Raw genomic sequence first — 24,883 nt, 5'->3', positions numbered from 1 at the left:
CATAAAAAGATCCCTTGGAGGCAGAACGTGTAGGGCCTTTAAAACAGGCCATGACAAGGATTCTGAGCTTTATTTTAAGTATGATGGGAAGTTTTGAGCAGGGGAATGGCATGACCTAGTTGCCATTTGAAATCATCAACAGAAATTGCAGAATATGTCTGGTGTAAAATCCTAAAGTTAGTAGATAGAGGAGATCATTAGGACTCAACTCCTGGTCTTCTGGTACCTTCTGAGACCATCTCTCATTGAGTGATGCCAACCTGCGTCTGTCAGGTGGGACCATGGTGGGGTCAGCTGATCTCTGAGAGCATTTCCCAGTAGGAACTGTACTCTGACTTAATGAGTGGGTACTAAAGAGACAGTACATCTCAGAAGAAGGGAAGTAAAGAGGAAAAAAGGAAGGAGAAGGTGGGAAGTTATTGGGAAGTTTGTAGCAGGAACTACACAGTGCAGCCTGCAGGCATCCATCCTGTGGCCATATGAAAAGCAGTCCTTTTCCCACAAAGCAGGATGGCCAAGAACACTTCCCCTGTTTCTCCACAACTGGCCCTACTTGGGTTTCTCCAAGTAGGGATGTGGACTGAGCATTCCCTTACATTCTATTCCCCAAGGAGGCCTTGACTTGCTGAAGGATTATCATGCAGAAAATTATCACACGCCCCCTACTCAAATCCACACAATAGCTCCCACATCAAAGGCTTAGCAGTGTTCTTTATATCAAAAGCCAGGAGTCTGGAGAACTTTCCCACACAGAGGGCCCTCCCTGTTCCTGTCCACAGCAGGATGGCTAATGGAACTCACTGGTAGGGCTGGTTTAAGAATACAATTACCCACTTTTTTTTTTTTTTTTGCTTTGCTTTTCCTGTAGAGGAAAATTATTTGGCTTCATATTATTTAAAATAGTGAATGGGCCACAAAGCAATTAATGAGTCAGCATCCCTTTGGTTAAATTGGGTTAGATTTGTAGGAGGATACAGAAAGAGCCATTTTTCTGTATTTATTGCATTGAGCCCTTTGAATTAATTCACTTCTATTTCTAATAAATGACCTTTGGAATAAGTTGTAGGAATGGCCCCAGAGTATTCAGCCTGTTTCCCATCACATAATTGGATCTGTTGATGTCATGGCAGATGGCCACTCATGTTTATTTCACTCTAGAAATTCAACTTGTCACCATATAAATGAGCTTGAAATGCCAAGTCTTCTGCTGTAGTTTCTTTCCATTCCTTCTGTGAGCCTTTAAGAGGAGACATAGCTGTAGGCCAGTCATAGAAAGCTTCTAGAACCACTCATAAATTGAGTAAATAAATATCCTTTAAAAGAAAGGGCTATGAAGGTCTATATCTGGGTCAGAGAGGGCAGAGCAAGTGTAAAAGCTTGAGATGAGAAGTGGCAGGCTTGCAACATGGAAGTCAGTTTTCTAGGTATTTTGAGCTCTTTTGAGGTGATCTATTAAGGAACAAAATGACCTGTGTTCCTGCAGAATAGCTCTGCCTTGATAGTATAATACTTATGGCTCAGCCTCTTTTAGCTCTATCTGGATGGTTGTGGGCAGGAAAGGCTGAGATAAAACCTGTGTGATTTTATGATTGCTGATGTGAAGATATGAAATTAACAGTCATGGTTAAAGAAGATTTCACAAATAATGTGTGAATCAACACACACACAAAAGGGGAAAAAGTGCCTTGATACCAGCTGTTTGGCTGCCCGTGGAAGGATGTCTTCTCTGTCAACTGTTCCGTTTTACTCAGGCTTCAACTCTTAAGTGTTTTATCCAGTTCTCCACCCTATAAATTTGAGATAAGCAAGTGTAGATAGACCTAAGTGGGAGATAGTGAAGGTGGCCCTCCATCCCGTTGCTGGCAAGTACTGTTGGGTTCTCTGAAGCTGTAACAGACTAGATTGCTAGTGATTTTGTGCCAAGTGAAATTTCCATTTCAGTTGGTGATGTTTGCTGGCTGCCCCCAAAACACAAGCCTTGTAACGTTGGCATATTATACTGCGCAGCAGAGATAAAACCTACATTCTTCCCCTTTCCCAGGTGTCAGTATATTGATCATATTGTCTCCCCAACCCCAGAGAAGCACCTTCTGGGATATCCCAGAATCTGGTAAGATGCTCAAATTCATAAGAAGGCAATTGTTAGGAGCAGGGCTTTAATGGTGAAGTTGACAGTGTATAATTCTGGTATATACCATCAAATAAAGCTTAGGCTCCTTAGTATAAAAATCCCTTTGTGGAAGGGTTGCCTGGGTGGCTCAGTCAGTAGAGCATCCAGCCCTTGATTGCAGGTCATGATCTCTCAGTGGTGAGATCGAGCCCCACATCAGACTCTGAGCTAGGTGTGGAGCCCTCTTGGGATTTTCTCTCTGTTTCCCTCCACCCCTCCTGCACTTGTTACATGCGTTCTGTCTCCCTCTCCGTCTCTCCCTCTGTCTCCCTCTCTCCCTCCCTCCCTCTCTCTCTCTCTCTCCCTCCCTCTCCCTCTCTTGAAAGAAAGAAAGAAAGAAAGAAAGAAAGAAAGAAAGAAAGAAAGAAAGAAAAGAAAAAAGGAAAGAAAAAAGAAAAGAAAATTAAAAGAAAAGAAAAATCCTTTTGTGGAAATGCAGTGAACCTCTTCCCAGCCTTGTTTCACCAGCCTTCCTGATCCCAAGCTCTACCCACCTGCTGTTCTTCTTGAATGTCTAACCCACTACTTGCTCTACCTGAAATGCCTTCCCCATTTTGGCTTGCTAGAATCATAAATGGCTTTAAAAGCCCAGCATAAGCAGAAGTCTGCTTTGACCTTCTGGCCTCCCAAGACCTGTGGCTGAACCCTTGGCGGCACTTAATTACTCTTTCTGCCCCACAAGTTCTTTACGTATGTGCTCACCTCACCTGCTAATGCAGACCAATGCCTTAGTCACCATAATGGGTCCTTAAAGTAACCATCATGTGCTTTTCTTACACCATTGAGCATTCATGTATTCAACAGGTGTTTGCTGAATTCCTACGTGTGCCGCCCAGCTCAACACTGGGATACAAAGACAGCCCAGCAGCCATGGAGCCTGCCCTGTGGGGCTTTTACTTCTAACAAATGATACGCTCCACCTTTTCTTGAATGCCTACTGTGTTCTAGACCCTGAACTAAGCACTTTACTCTTCTTTTTTTTTTTATTTATATAACCTTCAGCTTAAAAGAGGTAGATTTTTCTTATCACCATTTTACACATGAAGAACCTGAAGCTCAGAGATGGTAGGTAATTTGGTCAGGGTCCCACAGCTAGTGTGGAGCAGAGTGAGGTTGTAAACCCAGGGCTGTTGACATCTAAGTTCATAGTCTTATCCCCTCATGAGGCACCTGAGTGTGAGTGAATCAGGGGAGGATTGGGTAAGTGTCCTAGGTTCTGTGTCCTCCTCTTTCATGATACCATGTTCTGTTTCCACAGATTGAGCCATACATGCCATATGAATTCACATGTGAGGGGATGTTGCAGAGAATCAATGCTTTCATTGAAAAACAGGTAAGGCTCTTCAGATGTTCTTTTGGCCCATGACCCCAGGGAGCTCTCATGAATAGCTAAGAGCTCACCATGTTTCTGTGGTTATTTTCCTGCTTTGGAAGACTCCAGAAGCTGGATAAATGCTTGGTGAAAATTTGAAGCACACACTGTCATGGTCATGCAGGGGACTTAGCCTGTCCTTGGGTTAAGAATGTTTTTTATGATGGTAGAAAGTCATAACGGAAACTTAGGATGGGAGAGACTGGATGATCAAGGTGAAGACCTCCATAACTATCAGACTTGTGCCCAGAATGGGTTCTGAGGGGCATCACAAAGACTTGGGTGATGAGGGAGAGAGAGAAATGGTTTTCTGATCTTGCTAGATCTTCATTTATTACCCTAAAAAAGGCAAGGATTAAAACCAGGGGGTTCTAAGCATTCCCTTAATACATGTTCAAAAATTCCAAATATGTTAGGACTTTTCAGTGGTTTTCAAACATCTTTTAAAACACGACCCCTTTTCAAATGAAACTTTACACAAAACCTAAGTATCTAAAACAGATCAAAGGAGGGCTTCGGTTCTAAAGTAGGGGGAGGGTTCCATGAGTCCCATCACCCCCAACAGAGCTTGCACACTGTGGCTTGTGCTCGGGGCAGTAAAGGCCAAGAGCACCATTGGCATCCTTCTATAAAATCTCAATTCCTTAGTCTTCAAAAGCAGCTCAGAGCTACAAATAGATTCAGAACCCCTGTGGGCAGAGCAGTATGAACTCCTTGACCACATTTCAGAAATGGGGGTCTCCTCTTCAAGGGCAAAGCAGAATGTCTTGGAGCGATAAAGAGATCTTTACACAATAGGGGATGGGGACTGTGCAGGCTAAAATAGAAATGGCTTGTTGAAAGTGTAAGTAGGCATAGACTGGAGTTCCAGGGTGGGTTTCCAAGGAAAGGTTTGAGGTGATGCACTGGATGCTGCTGTTGGAGGGGGAGAGCAGGAGGCACAGGCTCCAGGGTGGCATGTGTGCTGTTCTGGGTGCTTGTTAGTGGCCAGAGGGCATGCTCTGCAGCCCCCACAACTGTTTGATTGTATGACTTGGACACGTTACTCACCTTTCTGGGTCTTAGTTTCCTCTCCTATAGAATAAGGACAATAATAGAATTTGTAGGCACGAAGTGGTTAGAACACAGCTAGCACATAGTGCTCCATACATGCAAACTAGTACTGTTGCTTACATAATATGGTGCTATATATCCTATCATAGTCTATAATTATATTGTGATACAATATAATGCAATACGATACAACTCATTGGACTTCACCCCAAGAGCTAAGCATCTGAATCATCATCTTATTCAGTCTTTAAATTTTTTTTTAATGTTTATTTATTTTTGAGAGAGAGCATGAGTGAAGGAGGGGCAGAGAGAGAGAGAGCGAGGAGACACAGAATCCAAAACAGGCTCCAGGCTCCACACTGTCAGCACAGAGCCCGATGTGGAGCTTGAACCCACAAATGATGACATCATGACAGGAGCCAAAGTCAGATGCTTAACCAACTGAGCCACTCAAGCACCCCTCATTCAATCTTTATATAATGCCTCCATTAAGAATGACCACATCAGGAGCACCTGGGTGGCTCAGTCCCTTGAGTGTCTGACTTTAGCTCAGGTCATGATCCCATAGTTTGTGGGTTCGAGCCCTACGTCGGGCTCTGTGCTGACAGCTCAGAGCCTGGAGCCTGCTTCAGATTCTGTGTCCCCCTCTCTCTCTGCACCTCCCCTGCTCACACTCTGTCTGTCTGTCTCTCTCTCTCAAAAATAAATAAACATTAAAAAAAATTAAAAAAAAAAAAAAGAATGACGACATCAGCATCCTAAACTGGAAAAGCCATTTACCTACAGATGTCATGCCGTGAGTACCAAACATGTCACGGGCACACCGTCTCATTTAATCCTCGCAATATCCTGGGAGGTGGTAGGAATAACTGCTGTCTGCATAATGGGGACCAAGATCTGCAGTTGTGGGCTCCAAGTTTGTTGCTGGTTTGGTCTGAGCCCAGGTCTGTGGTGGCAGATGCCCTGGAGCTTTTCTTACCATCTTCTTTTACCTCACGGAGCCAGCTGCTGGCCCTTCCCGAAGGTGCAGAGAGGAGCAGTGGGTTCTCCCCTGGCAAAGAGTTTTAAGCTATCACAGCTCTTACCACCATTACAGGAATCAAGCAGAGATTTTACTAGAATCCCTGCAGCAGCTTCTGAAACCACTTCCTCCTTTCCTGTCTCCACTTCCTCCCAGGGAAGATGGTTATTCACCACCACGTATAAAAAGACTCTTTATCAAGTTCATTTGGAGGCTTGAAGACCGTTGAATCTCAGCCAGTCCTTAAAAGTTCTCATGTGGGCTGTTCTCTGTAAATCTATTACTAGCTTTCCCTTCACACAGGAAGCTGGTATTCCCCACATTGGCCTTGCTAAATGCTACATAATGCAGGAGCACACCTGGTCCATTCACCTCTATGTCCGAAGTGCCCCACCCAGCACACAGTAGGGGCACAGTAACACCCATTGGAAGGAAAGAATAAATGAAAGAGAGCATGTGCACGTGCTTATGCTTTTTATTCCTGTGTCCCAGGAGCTAAGAAGCTCATCTTGGACCTTAGGATTTGGAATACACGCTAATACAACTGCTTTCACTCTAGCTCCTTGGCCCAGACTTGTGCAGAGCTCTGCAGTTCGCAGAAATCCAAAGGCCTCTTTTTTGCCTGCTGTTGTTGATTCACCCATCCACTGGGTGAATGGTTGTCAGCTGGAGTTCCCTCTGGACTGTGCTGGGAGGCAGGGAAGATGTCAAGGGACGAATTCCCATCCTCAGGTAGCTTTGGGTCTCACAGAGACGCTGGTCAAGTCCATAGGCAATGCCACCATGTAACTGGGATGCTTAGGGATCACATCACTCAGGGGGAGAGATGGGGAGAGTCTATCCAGAAGCATTTTGCAGGAGAGGAGTCCTGACGGCAAACTGGGGTTGGGGAGGGGCGATGGGTACAGGGAGGACTCTGCAGGTCACTGTGCAAAGGCGCCTGGGGAATAAAAGAGAAATTGTGGTGAATTTTCAGAAGTTTAGCTGTGACTGAAGAGAGGTGAGGTTGGACAGGCTGGAGGAGGAAACACATAGTAAGACGACACTCAGGTTCAGCTGAAGAATGCAGATTTGATTCTGGCACAAGAGGATGAGGGCAGGGGGACTGTCACATTGGTATTTTAGGAAAATCCTTATAGGAATCTTGGTTTGGGGCATTTCCTACTAAACATTCTTTCAGTGCTGCCCACAATCCCTCAGGAAACCTGTTTCAAGTTCATCCCAAGCCTCTATGGGAGAGTTTTGTTGAAGCCGTAATGTTGCCCCAACTTCAGAGTGGAGATGGGAAGTCAAGACCCCATTGACTCACAGGTTGGGTCTTCTACCTCTGACAAATATCTCCAGGCCTCAGGATTTTAGAGTGTTTGTTATTTCTGCAGCGAGAATATTATCAAAGAGCAGTGAGACTGGAGAGAGGGGTGTTGCTGGTGTGAACAGGAAAGCCTCAAGCTCTGAAGAGGTGCTGGCCGCCCAAGCTTCTGGTCCCTCGAACTGTAGTAGTGCTGCAGCCCTAATTAGGCTGATCTCTGCCTTCAGAGTCTTCTGTGTGATCTGCGAGGGGAACAGGGAAGCTTTTATCTCAGAACCTTTTCAAGGTTGTCCGTCATGCTCACACAAGGCAGCAAGAGCCAGAGGAAGCCAATTGACCGCAACTGAGAAAGCCCCAGGCTTCAATGTACCGTGAGCGGTTGACAGCTGGAAACCTACCTCATACCCAGCCAACCCTGGGCTCACTCACCCAGTGGGAAAGAGTCCTGACTTGAGGAAAACCACTTGCTTTTTTCTCCTAATGTCCCCCTCTACACACCACCCCTGCTTTACTGGACTGGAAATGTTGATTTGGGTTGCGTGCTCTTCTAAAGCAGATCTCTTCAAGAGGTGCTCTCTCTAGCCATGGGGGAAAAGCCAGAGGGTGGTGGCAAGGCAAAAATCCCTTGTAATCTAAAACCAAGAGCATTTTTCTTCGCTAACCTGAGCATCCAGGCCTGTTAAGGCTCTCATTACGCATTTCTTGGGAAGGATTTAGGTATTTGCCTCAGGCCAGAGAGTATAGAGCGGGTCCTTCGGAAGGAACGGCAATGTTCAGGTTGATTTCTGAAAACCATGCATTTGTTCCTCAGTCTTGTTTTCTACTTCCTGTAAAGACCCTGTAAATACACAGAATGACTATGCTCATATTAAAGAGCTGTATAATTCATGGGAAAAGCATTCTGAAGATACAGAGGGAAAAATGAGTTAATTCCCAAGAGTCACTGTGAAATCAGCTTCAGCTCCTGGGAAATATGGCTTATCGGGGACCATCTTAAACCTCCCTGGGGAGTGTTCTAGATGCAGAGACAAGCCTGGTAGTGAATCTGAATAGTCCAGGGTAGCAAGGAATGGTGGACAGAGGATGCAGGGAAAGATGAAAAGGAACTAAAGAGGGGAGAGGGTTGCCTTTAATTTGGGGAATGTTTGCTCTTTGGAAAAATGGATGGTTGCTGTTTGCCTAGCCATTCTCCATCTCAGAGAGACTGAGTAATGATTAAGCGCTGGAGCCTGGAGTCTGGCTCTTGCCCCACTCTCTGTAGCCTTGGGCGAGTTCCTAACCTCCCTGTCCTATTGCTGCTTCTGTGCAGTGGGGATAACACTACCTACCCCATAAGGTGGATGGAGGAATCATGTAGGGCTGAGAACAATGCCTGACACAGAGCAGGTTCTCAGAAAGCCTCAGCTACTTGCTGCTGCAGAAACCCAGCACCCAACTGAGGTATGCTTTTTAAACAGCTTCATTGACATGTAAGTTACAGATCATAAACTTCTCTGTGAAAGGATACAATTCAATGATTTTTTAATCACATTGATAGAGGTGTGCACTTACCACCACCATCTAGTTTTACAACATTCCCATCACCCCAAAAAGCTCTTTGCCTCTGTGCCTCTTTGCAGTCAGTCCTCGCCCCAGCTCCCAGTGACACACTGGTCTGTGTTCTGTCTCTGTAGATTTGCCTTTTCTAGAGACAGCTGGCTTCTTTGACTCATCATAATGTTTGTGAGGTTGATGCAGAGTCGTGTAGCAGTGCTTCATTCTTTTATTTATTGCCGAATAGTGTTCCACTGTATGGATACATCACTGTTTATCCATTCACCAGTTGACGGACATGTGTGTTATTTCCTGTGGCTAATGTGAAGAGTGTGGCTATGAACAGTCACATGCATGCGGATGCACATTTTCCTTTCTCCCGGGTAGTGTCTCAATACAAGATAAGTAGAGGATGTGGGACATCTGTGTCTAACTCCTTTAAGAGTGAGCTTGTTGGCTCGTTGATTTGCACGCGTAGAGGTCATCCATGGAGACCAGTCGCTACACTTCAGCATCACACCCACCTTCTGTTGTACCTGTGGAGACACACATCCACGCCCACTGCTAAGAATCAGTCCAGGGACCACCTGTGGACAAAATTGACTCTTTTGAGGACAGCACAGGTCAAGAATGCTGGGTACCAATGGGTAACAGAAGTCTTTAATCCAGTCTTTATTAAACACCGTTTTTGTGCCAGACCCTGTATCTCCCAGCTATAACCTAAATAACAAATGTGATCCTTACCTTTCTGAGAGCTGGCCGAATTTGGCCCAGACCCCAATTTCAAGGCCTAAAACCTGTCCCTTTCCCTCCCCCTGCCACAAATTCCTGGCCTTAATTCCTCTAGATCCTGCCCCCAGACCTGAATCTGAACCCATCTTCTTGGCTTCACACAGCGAATTTTTACAGAAATCCACTTGGACCTAATCTGTCATGGATGTAGTAATGGTTTGGCCAGGATGGATGGGGCTAGAGGGCTTGTGGAGGAGATCCTATCACAAACAAGGAGAGAGAGGAACAGGCAGGCCCCTCCACTTCATGGGGGAGGGGCAGAGAGGCAGCATTCCATCATCTTCTCTAGCTCTTTGGCTATTTCTGGGAGTCACTTTTTCTCCATGCTTGGACTAAGCCTTCACTGCAAAGGCAAGCACCCTTACTTCTTTTCCACAGTAAGTTGTCTTCACTCATTCAAACATTGCTTTTTCTCATAAATTTGTTGACAGTAAACCTTCCTTATTAGAGTCACTGCAGGAAAATTTCAGAATAGTCATGCAGATTTAAGGGAATTTGGTAGCTGGTTGGAATAGTTGTTAGAGAGGAATGCAAGTGTTCTGTGTTCGAAATGGGCTTATTAACCAGATTGGAAACGACTGTGTCTCATTCTGGCTGTATAAAGCCGCTCTGAGTTAGGAAGATATTGTCCGTTTCTCCTTCTACTCTCAAAGCCTCAGGAGGACAAAACCATTCATTTCAGTTCAACAGCTCTTTATTGAGCACCAGTTATCTGCAAAGCACCATGTTTATGGTACTTCCTCCTGTTCAGCCTACAAAACCCAACCCAGAAATCTCTATTTCCTGGGACCCTTGACTGAGTGCTCCCACCACCACACTTGCCATCCCCTGAGAGTTAGTCATTTACCTCCTCTAGGTGGCCTTTACATCCTGTTTGGACCTCTACTTTCTACTCTTCTGTAATTCTTTAAATGTTGGCCTCTCTTGCCAGACTGTGCGCTGAGGCTTTGAGCCTAGAGACTGTGTTTCACGTATGTTCATGTTTCCAGCACCCAGCATAGATTTGAATAGGTTTTGGTGAAGTTTAGAATGGATGAATGAGAACCTTCAAAGCCACCACATGATATGAAGGTTTCACAGAGGTGTGTTTGAACTCCAATGCCTGGGTCAGTCCAAGCCCAGCCTCTCTATCCTGCCTCTGCTCCTGCTCTTGCTGTCTTGTCTGAGCAAAGCACATCCTCTCACTCCTGCCCAGAACTTTCCAGTGGCTTTCATCTTACTCTTAAGGAAAAGCCAAAGCTGTGTGGGGTGATTCCCTCGGACCTCCTGGACCCCATCTCCTGCTGCTTTTGTCCCCCAACACACACACACACACACTCTGCTCCTACTACGTGTAACTCTGTGGTCCCCTGGAAACCTGCTAAGCACTCCCTTGTCACAGCCTGTGATCTTGGTTTGCCTCTGCCTGGAATGTTCTTCCCACATGCTTGCAGGGCTTATTCCTTTACTCCTTGAGACTTTTCTGAAATGTCCCCTTTGTCAGTGGTGCCTTATCTAGACACCCTCTCCCCTAACAAATCTTAATCCGTTTTTCCTCACTCATTCTTTCCTAGAGCCCTTACCACCTTTGAACATATATATATATATACGTGTGTATGTGTGTGTATATATAAATGTATGTATACATGTATTTATAATGTATGCATGTACATATATATGTATACACACATATATATACATATATACATATATATGATATATATGTGTGTATGTGTATATATATATATATATATATATATATATATATATATATATATTTCTGTCTTTCTCATTGACTATAAGGAGGCAGGGGTTTCATTCCTTTTTTCTGAGTCACCAGTACCCAAGGGCCTAGAAAAGTCACTTGCACAGAGAGTAATAGTAAGAGCCAACCTGTAGATGGCAGTATTTGTATCAGGCACTTTTCTGAACACTTAAACATTATAGTAGCTACCCCTGATCTGCGGGGTATGTGTTCCAAGACCCCCAGTGGATGCCTGAAAACCTCGGGTAGTATCAAATATATATAATATGTTTTTTCCTGTGCACACATACCTATGATAAAGTTTAGTTTATATATCGGCACAGAAAGAGATTCACAGCAATAATAAAACAGTTTTAACAATATAGCGTCATAAAAGTTAGGTGAATGTGGTTTCTCTCAGAACAGCTTATTGTCTCGTGTTCACCCTTCCTGTGATGCTATGAGATGATGAAACACCTATGTCAGGAGATCCAAGTAGGTGAATCACTCAGGCACTGTGAGGTAGCATCAGGCTTACTGTTGACCTTCTGACAAACCCTCAGAGGATCATCAGCTTTGGGACTATGGTTGACCACAGGAAACTGCAAATGGCAGTAGGTTTGTGGGGGGATGGAGGACTACTGTGTAGTTAATTGAATCCCCTCTGCAGCTCTGTGAGGTACCAAATGATACTTTATCTTAAAGTTGTGGAAACTGAGGCAGAGAAAGATTATGCAACTAGCCAAGATTACTTAGCTAATAAATGGAGGAGCTAAGATTCAAACCCAGACAGTCCAGAGTTCTGAACCCGTGGGCTTTCCTGCTTCTTAGCAAGTGTTTTGTTGACTGGATGCATCTGTGAATGGGTAAGAGAGAATGAGTGCTTCCAGCCAGAAGACGAGGCAGGTCGGCATTGACATATTTGCCTGTTCCAAGGTTGGAGGAAACAGTGAGGGCTTGCACTCAGAGGTGAGGCGAGACCTGTTACCGGGCTGCCAGTTTGGTTGTGCTCTGCAGGCACCTGGGCAAAGAGGTGGCTTTCACAGGTGAATTGTCCTGTCCTGTCCTATTCAACATTTACCTCTGGATCTGGTAGCAAATAATGTTCTACCTTGCAATATTATCTCTACCATCTCTAGGTGCCTTCTTGAGAGTCCCCTCATTTTATCTCACCGGAACTATATAAGGACTGAAGGACAAATGATATTTTCTCCATTGTAGCTGTGAAAGCAGGCAGAGAGCTCGAGGGCCATCTGTGGGTGTACCGTACCTGGTGGCCAGAATCGTAACCCTGGTCCCCACACTCCCTCCTGCCTCACCTGGTGTCATGCTTACCAGGACATCTTCAGAGTTTCCAGATGGCTCACCAAACCTTCAAAAGGTCCCGCTGCTATTTTTACTAATTTTTATCCTACTGGCCCCCAGAGCAGCCCCCATGAGCCATTAAGCAAGCATGACTGGGGCTCAAAAGTTCACGTGCTCTTGAGCTCAGCTTGCCTGTTGAAGGGAGCCTGGAAGAGGCCGGCTAGAGTGGTTGACTAAGAAATGAGCAAATGGGGCAGGTCCACCCTGCAGCATAGCTTTGAGGGCACATCCCTTCACGCAGACCTCACAGTGCCAACCTGCCCTTCATAGGATGTGCTGGGCTCCACGTATCCAGGGCCGCCCTGGCTTCCGCAGACGCCAGCGCTGCTGTGCCCCCAACCCCTGTACAGGGCAGAGGCGACCCCTCCGTGGAGGGGCAAGAGTCAGGAGATGAGTGTCAGTGCAGCACCTGGCTGTTGGCCAGCCTTCTGTCACCTCTGTCCCTTACAGTCTGTCAGCATCGCTCCGCGGACAAGCAGTGCAGGCAGGAGCAGAGCGGGTAACCTGCCCGAGCCAGAACGGGGGCACAGCTCACATCTGCTCTCTCTTAAGTCGAAGCACTTTCCTTGGCACATCACCTCCTGGCCTAACACAGCAGACAGAGTATTTCTGCTTGTTCTGGTTTTACTCCTTGGACTGCTTCACATTCTTCACAAGGCTGAGAACTAATGAGAAACAGTGTCTTAAGAGTCTACCAGAGGGGCGCCTGGGTGGCGCAGTCGGTTAAGCGTCCGACTTCAGCCAGGTCACGATCTCGCGGTCCGTGAGTTCGAGCCCCGCGTCAGGCTCTGGGCTGATGGCTCGGATCCTGGAGCCTGTTTCCGATTCTGTGTCTCCCTCTCTCTCTGCCCCTCCCCCGTTCATGCTCTGTCTCTCTCTGTCCCAAAAATAAATAAAAAAAAAACGTTGAAAAAAAAAAAAAAAAAAGAGTCTACCAGATTCAGGGATGTGTAGGCGGCTCAGTCAGCTAAGTGTCCAGCTCTTGATTTCTGCTCAGGCCTCACACAGTTCATGGGTTTAGGCCCCACATCCGGCTCTGCATTGGCAATGTGGAGCCTACTTGGGATTCTCTCTCTCTCTCTCTCTCTCTCTCTCTCTCTCTCTCTCTCTCTCGCCATCTGTCTCTGCCTCTCCCCTGCTTGCGCTCTTTCTCTCTCTCTCAAAATAAATAAATAACTTTAAAAAAGAAAAAAAAGAGTCCACCAGACTCAACAAGTGTAGGGATACTACCCTCCACTCTAACTGCCTGTAGGTGTCATCTGAGAAAAGACATTCTGTGTTTTCTTACAAGGTATAAAAGCCAGAATTTGAGCCATTAGCTCTCTTGGGTTTCCAGTTCCCCAGCCTAATCCAGGGTTGGGCCAAGCTAAATTCTGGAAGCGAAGAAAAATTCTCACTTGGCTCCTAGTATAGACAGTATAATCTGATTTGATTTCCTGTGTGTTTGTCCATCCTGTCTAGTCACACAGCAGGCTTTGGTGTTGGATTTAAAATCTCTTTATTATAATATTTAAAGGCTGTAGAAGTTCTAAGATGGCTTGTAAAGAATCATAAGCAAAGTTGCTTGCATTAGTGAGCCAGAAAAAGAGCCAAAAAGCAACACTTAACGTTTTCCAAATATCTGTGCACCTACTCAGTGCTGACCAGTAACTCCAGTGATCATCACGTGCTTTCCTTCTTCCTGTTTGGTGACAGCCATCTTCATTGGATGGACAGAGTACCAAAGGCCAGCCATGAATTTCCATATGCTCCCAGGGAAGGGAGGGACAGCCACCAGTGAACAGTGATCTTCTGTGGGGTGCCGTGGGTCTGTGCAGTCACCCAGTTATTGTGCTGCCCATGGCTTAGCAGGCACATGGATTGTGTTCAAGATCATCGTGAATCTGAGGAGTCAAGTAGGGTCTGCTTACTGCGCTGTCTGTGGTAAGCCCAGACACTCTGCTCCCCCTCCCACCATGCATCACTTTCAGCAGGTTAGCCTGGATCCTAATATCTCTAAACAATCCAGTGTATTTCTGTCATCTCTGCATTGTTAGGCTCTCTGGAATCTTCTGTCTTCAGCTGATGTGATTCGGTGTTCAAGGTGTCTCAACCACATGCAGTAAAGGATTTGTCTTCGTTAGCCACCAAACTCACTCAGCCTCCAGCAGTCCAGTCCCCTCATGATAGAATTGTGTGATATGGAGGGCCACAGTGGGTTTGCCCTACTTGTTGGGGTCTGTGTCACTGATTTGAGGAAACTAGAATAGAACCCAGCACTGACTACTCACTACCTGCCAGTCAACTTTCTCACCATGTAACAGTATCACGTCTTTCAGGGAGGAGGCGAAGAGAAGCAGGAGCCTTAAGAAGTCTCAGTGTCATCATCTTCACTTTCCTAATGAGTCAGGATGTACCCTCAGAACTGGCTGCCTGCAGGGCCTGGGGAGTGTCCCCTTTGCTCTTTTCTGTTTTCTTTGGCTCACTAAAAGTCGTACAAGCCCAAACTTAAAAAAAAATGCAAGCAGTACAAAAGGGCCCTCCTGGGTGTAGCTCCGGCCCACTCCCTGGGGCTGCACCCACTTCATTGCTAAGGGACAGGACAGTGGCAGGCCCTGCCTGCAATGCTCCAAGTGACCAGCCCAGGGGCCGGGGGGGTATGAAACATTTCCTCTGCTGGTGCCAGTTCTGGGAGCCCAGGGTCCTGAGATTACAAATCAGCTCATGTATGTACACAGAGCAAGGAAAGGAAACATGAGGACACAAAATATTCCAGGAGGACGTACACTGAAAAGTAAATTTCCTTACCACTCCAGACCATGTTACTTAGTTCCCTTCTCAGCACCACCCACACCAGACAGATTCTTGTAAGGAGCTGATGAGTGTTTGGAAGAACCTTTCCAGCTCCTCCCCCACTGCTTGACACAAATGGAGACACCCTGTACACCAGCCTTCACCCTGCTTCTTTCAGCCCTTAGTATGTCCTGAAGAGGTCTGCATGTCAGGACATGGGAATCTGTTGCATTTTGGAGTATAGTTTGTGTTTAAACAGTTAGCTGTAGTCTTTTGCTTCTACTCTGGCAGTGCCGCTGTGATACCCTGTGTGGGTTTCTTTGAACCCCATGTGTCCCCGTATGTCTGTAGGGTGCATTCCTATCAGTGGAATTCAGAGCCCAGGGTCCTGAACCCCTCTGAGTACTCCCGAGAGCTAGTCTGCCCCAAGAACAAGTTAAGCACACGTGGCTGCTCAGGTGTCCTGCCCAGACGCCACCTTCTGCAGCCTGGACAGCCCAGGGACTCCGCAGTTTCCCAAGATTTCCAACTACACTGTGCAAGCCAAGCAAGCTCTGGGAGCCAGACATGCATGAGTTCCCACCACTGGTACCTGTTCAGGGTTGCCTCAGCACAGCCCAAGTGCAAGCCTGGGGTTCCAGGTCACAGAGAGCTTCCTGCTCCTCATCAGCCCTTTCTCCAGCTCCTCCTGGTCTGCTCGTCACCCAGGGCACCCGATCGTGCCACACAGTGGCCCTCCCACCCACGTCACATCCCTCTACCCACACTGTGACTTCCTGGGACACGCTAGATTCCTGCACTCCCTCTAGATCCCAGAATGACTGGCCCTGCCTCATTCTGCATACCCACTGTAGCTTCTATGCTGCAGGTGCCTCTCTGTGGGGGGAGGGGGGGGGGCCGGAGGGGAGGGAGTTGGGGGGGCAGGTCCCTTCACGTCCTATCCTACATCTTCTGACTATTTCTCTAGCTGTGACATTTGTGCCCCGTTATTATTGTCACCTAACGAGCCCTGAGCGCCACAAAGGCCGTGGCCCCACAGTAGGCTCTCTCAGCCACACATGCACGCTCCCTTTCTTCATGAAGTCTGAACTAGCACTCATATGAGGTAACTGCCAAATTAGGTAGACACGGTCAAAGCCTTGGGAATCAGAGCCAGAACAGAACAGCTGGTGAAGGTGGGCCCAGAGGTACACCTTCAGGGGCAGTGACTTCTCATGGTGGATGGATGGGAACGATGAGGATTAACAGCAGCTACTGGCAGGCACGATGCTGTGTACATGCCTTGTGCTCCCATTCATCCTCAAGCCCTGCGTGGGAGATACTGTTGTCCCCCTTTGTGGCTCAGGCAGCTGGTGGGTAGAGAGAGGTAAAGGCCTGGCCTAAGGATGCGTTCCGGCTGAGCCCAGTTGCAACCCAAGTGTGTGTGGCTCCCACCTCCTGGCCTTCGCTGCTCTCTCGGCGGTATGCTTCACCTTGTGTGGGCAGCTTGGCGTGACAGGCATCCCCACCTGAGTCCTTGGTCCCTGGACTGATGGTTTCATTGTCATTTTAGGATTTCTGCCATGGGCAGGTGATGTGGCCGCCCCTCAGTGCCCTGCAGGTGAAGCTCGCCGAGCCCGGACAGTCCTGCAAACAGGTGTGCCAGGAGAACCAGCTCATCTGCGAACCTTCCTTCTTCCAGCATCTCAACAAGGACAAAGACATGCTGAAGTAAGTGCAGGGGTGGGGAGGGCCAGCCCAGACTCCAGCTCACCTCCGGGCTGCCATTGTGCCGAGAGGGATAGGGTTTGGGGAGCAGGTGGCAGCACGGTCCCCCTCCCCGCCCTGCCCCACAGAACGTTAGGCCAGCAGTTCTGGTGTTAAATGAGATCACCTGGCATGCTGATATATTTGGAATCCATATGGGGGTGTTGTATTTGCATAAATAACACGGTGTTTGGAATTGGATATTGTGGGATGTGTTCATTTGGCTCATGTTACACCCAAGATCTGTGGGAATGGAGATGGGCGCAGAACCACAAACATGGAGGGTCCTGCCCCTGGGCTCCCCTGGCAGAAGCCAGGTCTGCAGAGCTTGATCCGTGCAGGTGGCAGTTCATGGTCCATGCTGAAGCGTGAAGCCCGAGAGGAATGAAAAATCAGCGTAAGGAGCTGGCTTAGAACTGCCCACGGCACATCCCTTGCCACATTCCCCTGCTGTGGCTCCCATCCCCTTTTGCACTTGATTGCAACACCCTTGGAATTCGGTACATTACAGGGGCCTGAGCAGGCCTGACTTCCCAGCCCCTTGGCAGGGAGGCGGGTGCAGCACAGGCCAGAGCTGTGCCCAGAAGAGGCCTTCTGTATCGCTTGAGTTTTTTCTCCTCTTGCCTGCATTACTTTTAGTGATCCCATTCATTTCCCTTTGCTTGGCATTTTGATTTTGGCATTTGCAGATCCCAAATTTCTACATGAGGATTCTTCTGGCCTCTGAGTCATGACCTCTGTCCGTGCTAAATCTGTGCTCCCAATTTCTATTACACCCACCCTGGGCCACATATTACTTAATTACCTAGCCACTCCCCCTCCCCCCTTAGTTTCCCTGATTAAGCACTTTCCCTTAAGAGACTTGCTATGTCCCAACCCTAGGTACTGAGGAGAGCCGTGGTACCATCCAGTGGTACCGTCCAGTCTCGAGCAGGATGTTTCAGGAATAGTGCACTCACTGCCCATGGCTTGCCTGTCTCCCATTCTGGCTTCCTGCCCTATTACAGCGGTTGGCCACTGTGGTTGTCTGTGTACAGAGGTCTGAGCTGGCCTGGTCCTGTGTGTATGTCTTCTTATTCTCAAATGTGGTATAAAACCCTTCTTAGAGAGTTTGGCCTGTAGCATCTCACCTGCAAGAAAGCTCTCAAGCAAGGATGTGGAGCATGCTATTTTTTTTTACCATTCTTTTTATGTGAAGGCCGAGTTCAGAGGCTACCTTGATTCCACTATCAAAACAAATGCCAGAAGAGAGGCAGTGTGGCACCCTACTCCGCGACCAGTGAAACTTTGTGACGGGGGGGTGGTGGTCTGATATTTAAGGAAAGACTCATGGTACTAGAAGCTTCCATTTCCAAAGTACGTATCCTGAATTCTCGGGTTCCAGGAGGGGCTTCCTATTGGCTCCTTTTGCAGATAACTTCTGTAGCAAGGTTGCTTTTTGAGAACCCTGAGTATCTCTCTCTGGTTATATTGGAAGTGTGGTTTCGCTGGGGATAGACTAGGGAGTGTGCATACAGAGCTGTCCGTGTACATTCCTTGTCTCCACCTCTGGAAGAGGAAACATAAGGAGCTGCATCCTGGGAATGGAACCCAAGTGAGACTCCTCTACTGCATGGTCCTTGATTCCCGGCCAGGCAGGAATCCTGGCTCCCACCTATGTATGATGATCACGACCTGGTTCAGATAGGACAGAGCCCCACACAGCAGGCCTGTCTCTGGGACAAAGGTCTAGATCCAGTGGAGGGACAGGAAGGAGAGCCAATGGGTTAATTTCCTCTGCTCCACCCATTTTCTTACCTGTAAAATGGGGGTATCCTGTGTGAGGGTGAGATAATGTGTAGCTGGTGCCCAAGACAGAGCAGAACAGCCCCTTTATCCAAAGAGCCTTGGGCAGTGGAGCAGGCTTGAGGCTGCCACGCTGAGACCAGAAAACCAGTCGCCTCCCCAGCCTTCCTCTGCACCTCCCCATACCATGCAGAGCCCATTAGAGTGGAAGGCCTTGTGGGGCTGTCCCATGGCCAGGCCCTGTGCCATGGGATTGCTTAACAACCCTCTCCCAAACCCCATTATAGCTACGTGGGTTTTCTCCCAAGGAGGCTGCAGTGAATGCTAGTTTTGCAATAAAGCTGCGTGAAATTCTCTGAATGTAAGAGCCCTATTGAATACCTTGTTCCTGCACTTGTAAATACCGATAATGTTGTAGAACCCCAGCTATCTGGTGGTCTACTGAGTACCTCCTCACTATGACACAATCCTGGCTCATCCATATTCATGGCCGATTAGCAATGAGTGGCTCCCACAAGCCCATGCTACTTTTTCTTCTCCAACTTGGGGCCTGGTCTGAGCGTAATCTCCTTTTAGTCTTTGGGTGTCCGTGACCTTGAAGGTCCATCTATCCTCATATCACATAGATCAAGGCCTTTGGAATGTTCTGTGCTCTTGTCTTGAATCAGGGGGAATCAGAGAGCTGATGCTGGAGCTCCTGTTCATGCAGAGCCTGTCGTAAGTGCTGGAGAGGCGACCACAAAGTCTTGTGCACAGAACATGCATGATTCAGGTGTGGCCTGACCTGACACAGACAGACCAGGGGCGGGGGTCCAGAGGCAGAGGCCCCAGCTAGAACCAAAGTCCATGCTGGTGTGGCCCTGTAGGGAGGACCTCAGTTCCATAAACAGGAGCATGTGTTCATGGGACACCTCATTTGTAAGTTTGCTACCTATTTTGGTGCCTGAGTCCGAGTGTTCACAAGTGAGTTTGGGGGACTTGGTGGATTCAGGGTTGGAATAGGCAGGGGGAGGGGGGTGAGAGAGGGGAGGAACTCAGGAGCGGGGAAGAGACCAGCAGATGGGACCCTGTTTGCATCCCTTCACCCTGTGTGTGTCTGTATGTCAGGAGGAATGGGTTGTTTCTATCCCCAAAGTTGGGGCTTTGCCTTTTTATTCTTGGTCAAGAGCTATAAAATGTAAAGCAAGAGCTGATGGGCCTCAGAATCCCACTGCCATCCTGTAAGAGGCCATTTGGGGAGAGGTCATCACCACAGGGTCCTACAGAGAGGAAACAGTGTGCTAAGGGCCTCTGAGTGAGAGAGAGAGAGAGAGAGAGAGAGGGAGTGTGTGTGTGTGTGTGTGTGTGTGTGTGTGTGTGTGTGTGAGAGACAGAGACAGAGACAGAGACAGAGACAGAGACAGAGACAGACAGACATCACAGGAACAGGAAAACTGAAACAACACACATGCTCTGAAAAGGCAGGGGATCCACCGGTGAGGAGTGAGGACTGCTGGGGCATGGAGGCTGGTTTCCAGATGCACTCTAGCAACTAATTCAGCAAGGATGGTGGAGTGCTCTTCCTGCCTGCCCAGTGCTGTGGGACAGGGGCCTACATGCTAATAGAAGGGAAAGCTCCCTGGGGGCCAGGCGGTTGGATGGCATCCACAAGTGTGTGGGGCCCCATATTAGCCGAACCCTCAGGGAGCTGCCTCGTGGCAGGTCACATGGAGTTCTGGGGAATACCAGCTGCTTGAGCATTGTGTGGTGGTATTTGGACCCCATCCCCAGGCAGGCCGCTTCTGCTGCAGCCTCAGCTGAGACGTGTTCACAGAACAGGCACACGTGTGTGCTCACATCCCAGGAGCATGTGCCTAGGGTCTGAGTTAGGTGACCGGGGGCAGGAGCCAGGAGGCTTTCTTCATGGCTTCTCCCAATTATACCCCTCCCGTGGGGTCTCAGACTGGTTGTAGAGATTTCCAACTCGGGTCAGCATCTACTAGGCAGATGGCTGGAGCTAAGACTTAGCAGCTGCTAGAATTCACCTAAATAAAGAAATAACCTAAGCATAAATCTGTATTCTAAAGCTACATTCCATCTGGACATTTCTAATGCGCAGTTGAGTTTTGGAGAACCCTTTCTGTGCGTAGGCCAGTGGAGGGGTCCTGTGAGAAGGACCTGATAGCCCCAAATCTCTGACTCCCTTTTTCTCAAGGAAATCCATAAATCCCCACTTCCTGTCTGTGCCGTCACTGTCTGGGCACCCACACCCCCCAGCTGGTACACCAAGACCAGAGGTGTTAGGGCATTTAGAGAAGTCACAGAGCTCCCTGGTGACTACAGGAACAACATGACAGTGGGTGAAGCCCTCCTGAGCACCAGGGACCAGGCAGGCAGGCCCAGAGAACTCTTAATTTTTTTTTTTAATGTTTATTTATTTTTGAGACAGAGAGAGACAGAGCATGAACGGGGGAGGGTCAGAGAGAGAGGGAGACACAGAATCGGAAGCAGGCTCCAGGCTCTGAGATGTCAGCACAGAGCCCGACGCGGGGCTTGAACTCACTGACCGCGAGATCATGACCTGAGCCGAAGTCGGCCGCTCAACCGACTGAGCCACCCAGGCGCCCCCCAGAGAACTCTTCAGAAGCCCCAGCAGATGTGCTGGGAATTGCCCAGTTCACATTGGCAAGGGCAGGCACGGGCCAGACAGTTTATCAGCTGGAGGAAGACGAGAGGGGGCAGGAATAACAGTGAGTACGATGCTTTTCCCCTGACATTTGGAAGCTTCCCAGAGGCAGCAGGAAGCCTAGAGTGCCCCATCTGGGTCCCCATCTTGCCAGCAAGAATCAAGATTTATGTGAACAAAGCAGAACAGAGATGGTTGGCCTGTGTGTAAATTCACACCCTCCGGCAAGGGAGGCAGGTGACAGAGCCAGTGTCTGCCAGGCCAGGGTGATCATGGTGACAGTGGCGGTGGTTGTAGTAATGATAACGGCTGCTGTTTATTAAATACTTAACCCAGAGCTACCCTCTGCCCAGTGCTCTGGAAGCACTAATTTAATTTCTGCATCTCCCCTGTGAGTTAAGGATTATTTGTCCCCCCTCTACACAGAGAGGCTTGGTCATTTCTCCATGGTCTCACAGCTCATAAGGGATAAATTCAGGACTCATACTCAGATCTGTCTGGCCCCCCTATACTTTCTTCTCTGAACTAGTCCCCACCTGGCATATAGGACACGGTGCTGGGCGCCTGCTGAGGCCTCCTTGTTCAAGGGGGAGACCGTGTGGGTGGGACCGGTGTACCTCAGGCCAGAAGAAAAAGGATGCAGCTCTTCTTTGAGGTAACAGGCCAACACGGTTGGTTATCCCCAACCCGAGGAAGCAAAGCCACAAGGGTTTGCAGTCAGGGCTTGGATTCGGACTCATGCTCCACATGTCCAGAAGCCTCAGGCGCTCATGTCTCAGAAGTGGGCAGGAGGGAGGCTGCTATTGCCACACACCAAGGTGACTGTGGAGGTCCAGTGAATTGATGCCCTGGGACAGCACCCTCCCCTGGGAGACCATCTGATTGCCCTCCAGTGGAAGACTAAAGCCATGTCCCATGAATTTTTTTAAACCATCAATAAAAACATTAAACATCGTTTTTGGAAATAATTAAATAATGTCCATCTTTGCCCCAGTCTCAGTCCTCTGAAGTAACCATTGTTAAGGCTTTAGGGTGTAGCCCTCTTACCTTTTTAAGCACAAGCTGATCCCAGTCTCCATCTCATTCTGTTACTTAACCTTCCTCAGGTTACATTACAGACAGTGCTTCTGTAAGTAGCCTTGAATACACATTCACACACACACACACACACACACACACACACACACACACACCTTTGTCCAGCCTGGATTCCTAGTGGTGGGGGAATTGCTAGGTCAGAGGGTAGCTACCCTGTCCTTTCTACAGCAGATGAACCAAGCGCGCTCCCCACACCTGAAGTGGGATGGAGGTGCCAATGACTAGGACAGTGCCCGCATCTCCAACCCTCATGCCTTTCTCTTCCTCTCCAGATATGAGGTGATCTGCCAAAGCTCAGAGCTGGCCAAGGACATCTTGGTGCCCTCCTTCGACCCCAAGAACAAGCACTGTGTGTTTCAAGGTGACCTCCTGCTGTTCAGCTGTGCGGGCGCCCACCCCAGGCACCAGAGGGTCTGCCCCTGCCGGGACTTCATCAAGGGCCAGGTGGCTCTCTGTAAAGACTGTCTATAGCGGCCACTGACTCGGCCCCACACGCACTCTGCTGGGGAAACGGTGGCCCCAACACCATCGGGGCAGGGCCAGGGGGCAGACGTCATTCAGGGACTCTTGCCAGAGCCTGAACTTGATGGTGGAAGGTTTCAATTTGGTATTGCTCCTTCTGCGGTCAGAGCACCATGGCAGAGTTTTCCCCAAAGTGAAACAAGAGCAGATGTCAAGTGGGGAGCCTGGCTTCTCGCTGGCACAACTTCATTTTTTATTTCTTGAGGAGACTGTGTCTATGAGGCTGCTCCGAGGTAGAAGGAGAGTCTCAAGATGCATTTAAAACAGAACCAGAGGAGGAATGGAGCTTGTCGGAAAGAACTTGATACGGGAACATTCCTAAACCCATTAACTTATTTATTTGGGTGGGTGGGAGGGGGAACAGGGGAGGGCAAAGAGGGATTGATCACATGTCTTGTTTCTTTGATTTCCCACTGTTTACTGTCCACCTTCACTGTATTATTATTCCCGTCTGCTTCCGGAAGGAAGCAGGAGGGAGACAGGGTGCACTGTGGGGCTGGTGGCTCGCTTGAGGGCAGCTGCGGGGATCTGGCTCCTCAAAGTGGATGGTGGCAGAACAAAAGAAAATCTTGTGTGTGCTTGACAGATGGCAGCTAGAAGACGTGCACCTCCTGGGTGAGGGGACGTGCCTGTGTTGTTCTGAGAGCCCAGCCAGGGACCAAAGATGGGGCTGCTTTGCAGTGAGAGCTCCTTTCCTTGACCCTCCCACTTGCCCATCACACACACACACACACACACCCCTTGGCCCTAATTTCTGATGAGGATCTCTTTGGGAAAGAAAGAACACGACTGAGGAATTGACATTTGCTACTTTGTGGTAAATCTACCCTCCCTTAAATGCCACTGGAAGGTGTAAAGTACAAAAGGGGGACTAAAGGTCATGCTTATTTACCCCTAAAGAGGCTTATCTGAGCTGGGGTGTGGACACCCGTGAAGCTGGCCCCTGAGAACCAGTTCCACCACCAGAGCTGTGCTCCAGACACATGCACTGGTGTCTAGTCCTTCTCATGTCTCATGTCACCGACGTCCCAGAAATGAGGCTCTCAGTGGACCTGATGTTGGCCAGGGGAATAGGGCAGGCCAGGACGAATGTGGTGGGCAGTGCTGGCCGCTCACCCTTGGGTGTGGGTGTGTGTGTCTTGCATGGGGTTGGAGTCTGATGCTGGCTCTTCCTCAAGGCATGACTATTCTGAGGGGCATATTCTGAGTTGGCAGGTTGGCCCCGTCAGTCATTGGATGCCTCTTCCAAACCCTGGAGTCCCCAGTCTCTGCCTTGGTGTGAGTTCCCCGCCCCCACCCAGCACTGTTTCAGTGCTCCGGCTAGAAGTGTGTGTGTTTCCTGTGAAGCCCCTGGCATCTCCATGCTGATAACAATGAGTCCTTTTCTCCCTCTTACAGAACATCCCAGTTATGAGCTGTGGTGTCATCCATCTAGCCCTCACTGGTGGTTTTGAGTGCCTTGGTCACCTAGCACCGTGCTCCCCACCTCCCACAGCAGTCCTGTGCTTCCTAGCCCACTCCCTGCCATCTGAGACAGCCAGCCCAGCCTTGGCCAGACAGAACTGTTCGGCAGGGCCGATGGCTGGGTGGGCCTTCGGGAAGTGAGCTAAATCACGAGGATCACACGGCAGGTGGAGCCTTTAGGTAGCGGAAGTTAGATTGTGCCTGCTTCTCGATTCTTCCCTAGTGCAGAAGTAATATCAAATGCACAGCCAGCCTTTCTTTTCTTAGTCTATCGGTGGGTCTGAATTGTACCTCTGATCCCAGAGAGTGAAGGGGGTGAGGCGGAGCAGCCAGGGTCTTCCCCACCTCTCAGGCGGCCCGAGCACGTGTGACAGACTTCTGATAGGGAGACCTCTGCCCTGAGCATCGGTGCAGGGGCCCCTCAGGAACTAGCAGAGAACAGCCTCTACCTGGGCCCAGCAGCAAGGGTATAAGTCCAAAGGGAGTCTTGGTT

General features: G+C 48.7%; 1 protein-coding gene across 5 annotated transcripts in view; it reads left to right on the top strand.

Annotated features, from left to right (window-relative positions):
* The window catches only part of MGAT5 (alpha-1,6-mannosylglycoprotein 6-beta-N-acetylglucosaminyltransferase), a 341,458-nt gene that overhangs the window by 312,690 nt on the left and 3,885 nt on the right, over window positions 1–24,883 (top strand). For 4 of the 5 annotated variants that reach the window (XM_047084129.1, XM_047084128.1, XM_047084130.1 and 1 more), the window contains 3 exons: window positions 3,429–3,503; window positions 16,663–16,820; window positions 22,677–23,253. In XM_047084129.1, the coding sequence (XP_046940085.1) occupies window positions 3,429–3,503; window positions 16,663–16,820; window positions 22,677–22,875 (432 nt within the window). In that variant the 3' untranslated portion in view covers window positions 22,876–23,253. Of the gene's footprint in view, window positions 1–3,428; window positions 3,504–16,662; window positions 16,821–22,676; window positions 23,254–24,883 lie in introns of those variants that run through there. The other variant, XM_047084131.1, reaches the window with a different exon arrangement.

The sequence above is a fragment of the Lynx rufus genome, unplaced genomic scaffold, assembly GCF_022079265.1.
Source record: "Lynx rufus isolate CCGP_SWC_20201006 ecotype Redwood Valley unplaced genomic scaffold, mLynRuf1.p SCAF_2, whole genome shotgun sequence".
NCBI lineage: Eukaryota > Metazoa > Chordata > Mammalia > Carnivora > Felidae > Lynx > Lynx rufus.
This window is presented reverse-complemented; position numbering and strand designations above follow the sequence as displayed.